Source organism: Alligator mississippiensis, chromosome 2 (genome assembly GCF_030867095.1).
Source record: "Alligator mississippiensis isolate rAllMis1 chromosome 2, rAllMis1, whole genome shotgun sequence".
NCBI lineage: Eukaryota > Metazoa > Chordata > Crocodylia > Alligatoridae > Alligator > Alligator mississippiensis.
Genome location: NC_081825.1, coordinates 178,210,014 through 178,218,519, shown reverse-complemented (window position 1 = coordinate 178,218,519; position 8,506 = coordinate 178,210,014). Strand labels below are relative to the sequence as shown.

The 8,506-nt window shown below is 48.6% G+C and overlaps 2 protein-coding genes across 4 annotated transcripts; one reads left to right on the top strand and one right to left on the bottom strand.

Annotated features, from left to right (window-relative positions):
* Window positions 1-2,265: 2,265 nt before the first annotated feature.
* FEN1 (flap structure-specific endonuclease 1) lies at window positions 2,266-5,491 on the bottom strand. 3 transcript variants are annotated; one of them, XM_019485245.1, is made up of 2 exons: window positions 5,428-5,491; window positions 2,266-4,310 (listed from the first exon to the last, which is right to left on the bottom strand). In XM_019485245.1, exon 2 carries the CDS (start codon window positions 4,307-4,309, stop codon window positions 3,167-3,169), a length of 1,143 nt encoding a protein of 380 aa, XP_019340790.1. In that variant the 5' UTR covers window position 4,310; window positions 5,428-5,491; the 3' UTR covers window positions 2,266-3,166. The 3 variants fall into 3 exon arrangements, with proteins under 3 accessions (XP_019340790.1, XP_006270609.1, XP_006270608.1); XM_006270547.4 differs by lacking the exon at window positions 5,428-5,491 and adding an exon at window positions 5,324-5,408; XM_006270546.4 differs by lacking the exon at window positions 5,428-5,491 and adding an exon at window positions 5,114-5,259.
* A 2-nt stretch (window positions 5,492-5,493) lies between these two features.
* TMEM258 (transmembrane protein 258) lies at window positions 5,494-8,265 on the top strand. The gene is made up of 4 exons (XM_059722499.1): window positions 5,494-5,582; window positions 5,681-5,784; window positions 6,682-6,837; window positions 8,114-8,265. The coding sequence occupies exons 1-3, from the start codon at window positions 5,580-5,582 to the stop codon at window positions 6,812-6,814; spliced, it is 240 nt and encodes a 79-aa protein (XP_059578482.1). The 5' UTR covers window positions 5,494-5,579; the 3' UTR covers window positions 6,815-6,837; window positions 8,114-8,265.
* Window positions 8,266-8,506: the final 241 nt, after the last annotated feature.

The window sequence follows — 8,506 nt, the reverse complement described above, 5'->3', positions numbered from 1 at the left end:
GTGGCCAATTTTTGTCACTCGAATTTGATTTAAACATTTTGCTAATATGAATCTCACTTATGGCAATTAATAAAACAGATGATCACAATTTTATTTAAGGAAATATCCAATAATAAAGCTAGATTCTGACCTTGTTTTGCTTACCAGAACATTTTGGAGAATATAAATCCTAAGAAATGTCTACAGCCAAGTTTCTGTACTACACTTTCTTGTTAATAAATCTTTTCGTATGTTAGACCCAAGGCCCTTTGTCATTTTGAAATTGGGACTTGTGTTTCTTAGTCACAAAAGTACTTTTGAAAATTCTATTCTGTCCCAGCTATTTGAAATAATCTTGTCATAGCAATAAAGATACAGGAATCCCGAAAGATGATGTGACATCAGTCCCTATTTTATCCAACTATTTAATGTATGCAATATACGTATGAGTATATGCATGCATTTCATTTCACGTACATAGCTTTGAGACACTTTTTGGAAAATTGCTATAACTTGGCAAGGCATTTGCAAGAGAATTCTGCCTCCTGCTTCCCTTGATTATTATAACACCTGAGAGACAATTGTTTACATGTTTAAAAACATCCTAAAAAGCTGCTTGTCCTAGAAAGGCCAAATGTCCTGCATTTGGCAGCCTTCAATAGGTCCTAGCAATTTTGGGCGCATTTACACAAGATGCTATAGCACAGTAGCAACAAGCAAATGCGCCGTAGCTGGTTGCTATAGCACAGTAGCATTGCCAGGCACTAACCATATGGCGATGATACTGTACAGTAACTCGTTGCTACTGAGCAGTAGAGACAGGAAAAAAAAAACATGCAGCGACAGTACTGTGCAATAAAGCTGGTTACTGTGCAGTCATTTAGTACTGGCTTATGCTAGTACTAAATGACTGCACCGTAACAACTGTGCAGTCCACCACTTATGTAGACACAGTCACAAAGTTGGACTTGTGCTAAAGTAAAATTGCACTGTTTGACACAGAGACACGCAGCAAACTGGAGGATATTACAGGGGCCAAAACAAGAGGATGAAAGAGACCACTGTGTCAAATAATCAAGATGTCAGAACTCAGGAGATTGACTTCTCACTTTGACATACCAGTGACCACAATAATTCTGCTGTCAGGAATATGTTTCATCACAATAGCTCAAAATACAATGCATTTAAGTAATTCAGTCTTATAGTTCCTTTGTAAAATCACTGTCATCACCAAAATGGGCAGAACCAAGATTCACAAGACTTGTAAACCAAGAGACACAAGAGCCAACACAACAGTATCAGAACTAGGTCTCCTAACACCCAGTCCCATGCTTACATGCTACATCTGTGCTCTTAGTCATGAAAGTCACTTCACCTTTACCAATAATTTCTGCGTTTGCCATACAGGCAGTCCTCAGACTTTTGACACAATTGGTTCCTGAAAACGGAATCTGAAGTCGAAATGTAACTCGGAACTGATTTTCCCTTAGGAAACAATGTTATAAATGGGGGATTGGTTCCTGAACCAAGACCCAATACCCTATTCTCACCAAAAATAACCCAGAATGTTGTACTCAATCAATTATAGATGAGTATTATAGCTACATCACCCAAGGAACCTTGCCTGCCTATAGCTACATTAATGTATTTATATTGTAAATAGCAATCATATTGATTTGGAAGGACTTCTTTGAGGTGTCTTTGCTGGACTTTTTGAAGGGTTCTTGGCTGGAGTCTTCTCAGGAATCTTGGCTGCAGGTTTTTCTGGAGTCTTGTCTGCTTTCTTAGTGTCCAAGGAAGTTTGGACAGATGCTCTCCAGGGAGATGAGCAACGCAGAAAACTTGTTTGCTGGCGTGGCATCGGATCAAGCATTGTAAAGTCGAAATTGACTTCAGAAAGTTGAAACAGGGTGTCAATTTATAAACGTTTATAAAGTGCAAAACACTGTAGCTCGAAATATTATAAGTCGAGGACTGCCTGTAATGGGACTAATGTTAACCTACCTCAGGTTAGACAGTTTGACCATATTTGTATGATGGAAATACAAACTGTATTAAGCAACCTATAAAGCTTAGAAGCAGTGGCATAAGGAAAGAGCAAACATCTTTCCATATACCATAGCTCTTTCATGGGCAACCTAGAAGTCCCAAGAAAACTGGGAGCAAGGATGATGGTCAAGATTATTCATATACAACTTTTATTCCAATTTAGCAAATTTTTCCTCTCTATTCCTTAGTTATAAGCTTGCATGAAACACCTATTTTCCACATGAATCAACAACTGAACAGTTTTCCATTCGCAGGTTTATTTAAAGCTGACTTCAAAAATTAAAAAAATTAAACCTAGTGATGACAAGAATCAAGCTTGGAAAGTTGCCATTCATTCTTAGATCCTTCTGGTTTATACACTGGGACCAAACCAACACAATACTGGAATCTGGAGTGTAATCAAAATAATCTGCACCAAGGCTTTAAACATCAGTCATTTTTATAGGAGAAAAATGTTAAATTTCTCACTTCTTTGAGTAATCAATTAAAACAAGGCATTTCGCTTTTTCTCTAGCTCTAATTTGCATTTCAGGCATTTCTTCTCCCATGTTCTGTTTCAGTCTTCATCCCTCCCATGCTACAGTTCTTTGGGTGAAGTTCTGGGCTTTCTGAAGAGAAAGCCTCTTTCCTACATTTAGATTTGGTTTGCTTTCTGGCTAGTCAACACTACTTTTTCGGCGTGACTGGAGATCAAGGCTGTATACTGCTTCCCTACAGGTCCCAAGTGCATGCTCTATGCAGCATCCCCACTGCCTGTGGGCCTCAAGACTAAGTCAGTTTAAAAGTAATGAACATTGTTACTGGATTGCTAGTGAAGCTCGCTCAGCCCTGGTTTGTCCTATGCTCATACTTTTAATTCCTCCCAGTCTCCGATTTTTTAAATCCACCCTTCCATCAGAATTGTGGCCACACTGTTGCTTGTTAGAGGACTCTTATCTAATTTGCTAATCTAGTCCTGATGGGGAATCACTATGTACAGGAACAGAAGCACAGGCATCATCAATCGCCACCCCCTCCTCCCCCCTTCCCGCTGGCAGGGAATCATTTAGAGCAACACACACAAGGATTTCCTACCAAATTTAAAACTTGTGGAGAACGTGGAAGCAGAAAAGAACAAGCAGAGTTTTGGAAAGTCCAGCTATTTCCCCTTTCTGAACTTTGCTGCAGCATTGCCCTTTGCTTTCTTCTTGGTTGGTCCCTTGGGCTCTGGCTCCTTTCGCTTAGCTGAAGTAATGGAGCCAGTCACCTTGAAGAAGTCATCCAATCGGCCCTGAGTGCTACCTTGGCGGCTCTTGCTCAACCTCTTGATCCCATTGCGGATCCGTTCTTCATTGAACTGCTTCTCCCCACACATAAACTGGACAAGACCATCTTCATCAGGCTCACCCCACTTTAACTCCACAGCCTCAGGGTCTACCACATCAGGCTGCAAAAAGAGGTGTTGGGCTTCCTTGTGCAGCCAGTTCTCAGGAAGCGGGTACTTCTTGGTGTCTATGTGCTCCACGATCTTCTCAATGGTTTTATGTTGCTTGATGAGCTCAATGGCACGCTTGGGCCCAATACCACGGATGCTCTCACAGTAGTCACAGCCCAGGAGAATGCACAGGTCCACAAACTGCTCCCACGTCAGGTCCAGCTCCTGCAGGATGCGGTTCAGGTGGAATTCTTGGATAGGCAGTTTCTTGGCCTCGCTAGCTGTGAGGTGTCGCATGAGCACCGGACTGCCAAAGGTCAGGCAGTCCATATCCTCAGTGGCAGCTGCATAGACTTTGCCAGCTTTCACCAAGGTGGCACAGCTGGCTTCAGCCTCGCCCGGTGCTTCCACATAAGGGATGCCCATCAATGACAGCAGCTTCTTGCATTCATCGTTATGCTGCTTGGTTACCTTGACCAATCTCTTGCTGAACTTCTCAACATTCTCCTCCTCACCTGCCTCCTGGGCCTCCTGCAGCTGCTTCTCCGCCTCAGCACGGCGCTCACTCCGCTTGGCCAGTTCCCCTGACTTCAGCTGGGGGGGCTTGCCATCAAAGACGTAGACCGGCTTGATGCCGTTCTCCACCATGCGGATGGTGCGATAGAACATGCCCATCAGGTGGCTGGTAGTCTCGCCCTCCTCGTTGTGCAGCACATCAGCCCCCTGGCGCACGGCAATCAAGAACTGGTAGATGCTCATGGAGGCGTCAATGGCCACCTTCCGCCCAAAGTAACTCTTGATGTCATTCTCCCGGATGGCACTGGGAACCACGTCCGCAATCAGCTTGGCCAGGCCATGGATTCCCATCCTGGCAACAAGAAATAGGGAAGTGAGAAGAGGAGCAGCCCTGGGGCCACATTAAGTTTCTAAGGACCACGGGCTCATGCAGAACAAATGGGGCATGCCAGGCCTCATGATGAGGCCTCGTGCTGACATGAGCACCGCTGCCATAGCAGAGGTGCTTCACTTGCACCAGTGCCCTGGTGTGCCGGGAGCAGAGGGAGGGGAGGGGGGTAGACAAGGAAACTTGCCCTGCCCCCTTCAATCCCCCCTTGCAAGAACACAGGGAGGACCTATATAGGAGAGGAAGCCTCACCACCAAGTGCTGGGTTAGTCCTTCCCCACCTTTGCCCCTGCCATAGAGTTACTGGCCTCAGAGCAGTGTTTCTCAACCTTTTTTGTTCCAGGACCCATTTGTAAACAATGAAGGCCAGTTCTGACCCAGTGCCTCACCTGCCCCCCAGTTGTGGAGGGCATGGGGGGCCCCAAGCAGCCCCTGGCAGGCCGGACTTCTGCCAGCCTGCAAGGGAAAAGCCCCGGCTTTCCAGGTTTTCCTTCGTCACAGATAAACCCATTTGTAAAGCCCATCTGTGCCCCTTTCATATGTTCTTGCGACCCACTTTAGGGACACGGCTAGGGTGGCCATCATAGAAGACACCCCTATTTTTTGCTACTCCGTCCTGTATCAACACGACACCCGACGCCCTCTATTTTTCTCTTCCAAGAGGAAGAGACAAGGCGGAGGGCAACCGGACTGTCCTCTACGATGGCCACCCTAGCCACGAACCACGGGTTGAGAAACGTTGCCTTGGGGAGCATCGCTGTCCTCACAGAAATGGGGCGGCTGCCGGGCGGAGAAAGTGGCAACCCAGGCCCCCTCCAAGCTCGGCAGCATCCTGCCTCCACCCTGCAGCCTGGCCATCCTGGATGCCCCGCGCCCCGCCCGGCGCTGCTGAGTAGGGCAGCCAAGCGCGCGGGAGTGACGGTTAGGACCGTTGGCGCGCGCCGAGCGCTCGGAGCAGGGCGAGGAGGGGCTGTTACCTGCTGCCCCAACCCAAGCCCGCTGCCGCCTCAGCAACCGCGACCCGAATCCCCGCGCACCGGTCACGTGGGCACCGCACCGCCCCCTCCCCCCAGCCAGCCACCTGCGCGCGCGCGGGAACGAGGCTAACCGCTGCCGGACCACGACTCCCGACAGCCCCCGCGCGTCCCTTTCCGCCGCCGCCTCTTCCTGCTCCGGGGTCGGAGGTGACGGGCGACGTGTCCTTCCGTTGCTGGGGAGCGGGGCAGCAGCGACATGGTGAGTGGGGGGCGGCGGAGGAGGAGTGGGGGAGGGGAAAGACAGGACCTCCAGCGTCTCACCCGCCTTCTTCCCTCCTCCTCCCCCCTCAATTGCAGGACCTGGAGGCAATGAGCCGCTACACGAGCCCGGTGAACCCGGCTGTGTTCCCGCACCTCACCGTGGTGCTGCTGGCCATCGGCATGTTCTTCACCGCCTGGTTCTTCGTGCATCCGCCTCGGCCCGCGGGCGGGCAGGGGAGGGCCGGGCCGGGCCGAGGAGGGGGCAGCGCTGCCAGCGCCTCAGTAGGAAATGATCGTATTGGAAGCTCAAAACGATAGGATTTACTGAAAAACTACCGTACACGGTGAAAAAAATAGGCATATAAGTATGTAAATGAGCCTGCCTGTTTACTTTATATTGCCCAGTGTAAGTGGCGAGTGACTGAGGGAGACCCGGGGCATCAAAGTTGGAGCATTTCGAGGCAAGCCGCCGTAGGAAAGTGCTGGCAGCAAACCCAAAAATTGCTTACGACTCTCTGAGAATAACTAGGGTTTTGCATGTGCTGCCTCAAACACGACGGTATGTTTTTGTAGACAAGGTACTTTGGGTGAATCGGATTCAGCTGAAGAACCGTGTCTGCCTATGTCCTTAGACCAATACGGCTACAACCCACACCCCAATCATATGTTTTGAGCACTTTTACTGTTATCAATTGTATATCATGCAAAAGTTAAAACTGTCATACAGATACGATAATTATCGTACACTGGGCAACACTGAAGGAATAAACATCCACAGAAACCTGGGGAGGGGATAAAGACACCTGGGGGTGGGGAGGGACGCTGGGGCAGTCAGGGACGAGCTCTAAGTGTGGGGTGGGGGTGAACCTAGAAGAGAAGAGCAGGGGATGAAGGGCTGGGGCAGGCTTGAGCCTTTTCATTAGGCTCCCTGAGAGGCCTAGGGGTGCAGTGGGCAAGGCTGTTTCTCCTGCCCTGCAGCAGGGGTCTTAGGCTGCATAGGACATGCCCCCACCCCCTGCAGCTGCCCCCCTGCCTTGCTGGCTGGGAGAATTCGCCTTCCTGTGTCCCACAGTTCCAGCCATTTCCTTAACTAGCACCTGCAGCTACGAAGTGACCTCCACCAAGTACACACGGGACATCTACAAGGAGCTACTCATTTCCCTGGTGGCTTCACTCTTCATGGGCTTCGGAGTCCTTTTCCTGCTGCTCTGGGTTGGGATCTACGTGTGAGGCTCAGCCAGGGGGTGTGCCAGGTAAGGCTTGGAGGGCCCCCAGTGTCCACTGGCCTTTGAACAAGTCCATGGAGCCAGTGGACACTACCCAGTGAAACTGTCCAGAGGTGTGCACAGATGAGAGACAGGAAGACACCAAGGGATCCTACTGGCCAGAGCCTGCTTCTCATCAGATAGATGGCCAGCCTAACTAGGGCCAGGAGGAAGGGTACAGAGCAGGGAACAGAATATTGCCATGCTACCATAGAATCATAGAAAATTAGGGTTGGTAAGGATCTCAGAAGGTCATCTAGCCTAACCCCCTGCTCAAAGCAGAACCATCCCCAACTAGATCATCCCAGCTGAGGCTTTGTCTAGCCGGGTCTTAAAAACCTCCAAAGATGGAGATTCCACCACCTCTCTGGGTAATCTGTTCCACTGTTTTACTACCTTCCTAGTCAGAAAGTTCTTCCTAATATCTAACCTAAACTTCCCTTGCTGCAAACTTGAGACCATTGTTCCTTGTTCTGTCATCTGCCACCACTGAGAACAGTCTAGCTCCATTCTCCATCCTCTTTTGAACCTTCTGCTCCTGTAGGAAGAGCTGCTGCTGGCTAATGCTTTCCTGGAGGCAGAGCCTTCTGGAGCCTGTCCCTACAGATGTGAAGCCCTTTATCACTGTTCCCAACAAGGGCACTCGAAGGAAGGCAGCTGAGCAGCATACTCTTAGCCTTCTAAGTTAGTTACCTTACAGGTGTGTTATTTAAGGAATCTGTTTTAATGATGTAAACTGGGATTTCAAGGCATTGTGTTTCAGTCAGGTATTGTCTGTTTTCATTCACACACTCTAGTACCAGTTGAGTGATGGCAGCAGGAATGCAGCTGTTTTTTTCAGAGCATCCCAATCATTTCTGTGCTCCTAGATCAAAGAAGTGATAAAGAAGTTGGTTTCTAAGCTGAGTTTATGGTTTGAGCCCTAGTCTCATCCCATCCCTAGTCTCTTCCTGCCCAGCCCCCACCTTCCTCAGGTATTTTTTCTGGAATCAGCTTCCAAGGGAAATGGTGCTGGCTCCTACCTTGGGGGTCTTTAAGAGGAGGCTGGATAGTTACCTAGCTGGGGTCATATGAGCCCAGTATTCTCTCCTGCCCAGGGCAGGGGGTCAGACTTGAAGATCTACTTAGGTCCCTTCCAACCCTACATCTATGAATCCATCTGGGGGCCATGTGATTGGAAGCGATTTTGCTCATAGTGGGAGGTTGGTAGCAGACTCTGTTTTTCTGGAAAGGTGTCTGATCAGCCTCCTAACTCTTATTTCAGATTCCAGATGGAAGGCCCCATAGAAGCTACACCTTTTCTATTTTTGTACTTTAAGGATATGGCCCATTGCAGACCTGGACTGCTCCTGTCAGATGATTGCAGCCAATGCAACACCTCAAGCCTGAATAAAGCAAGTTCTGTGATGTACCAAATTCTGGGCTCCTGATCTGTTTCAGGTGCTCTTTATCTGACTCTTTCGAACTTACTCAGAACATATCACAGAGTTAGCATGCTCCAGAGTAACTCCTATATTGTGTGCAGAAACCAAATGTCCTTTTTGCAATTTCCTATAAGCAGCAGCCAAACTGAGAGAAACTTAGCATAGTCTTTACTTGGGCCTGCTTATCTCTTCAGTGAAACTACAGGGCTAGTTTTCCAGTTATCCCTGACAAA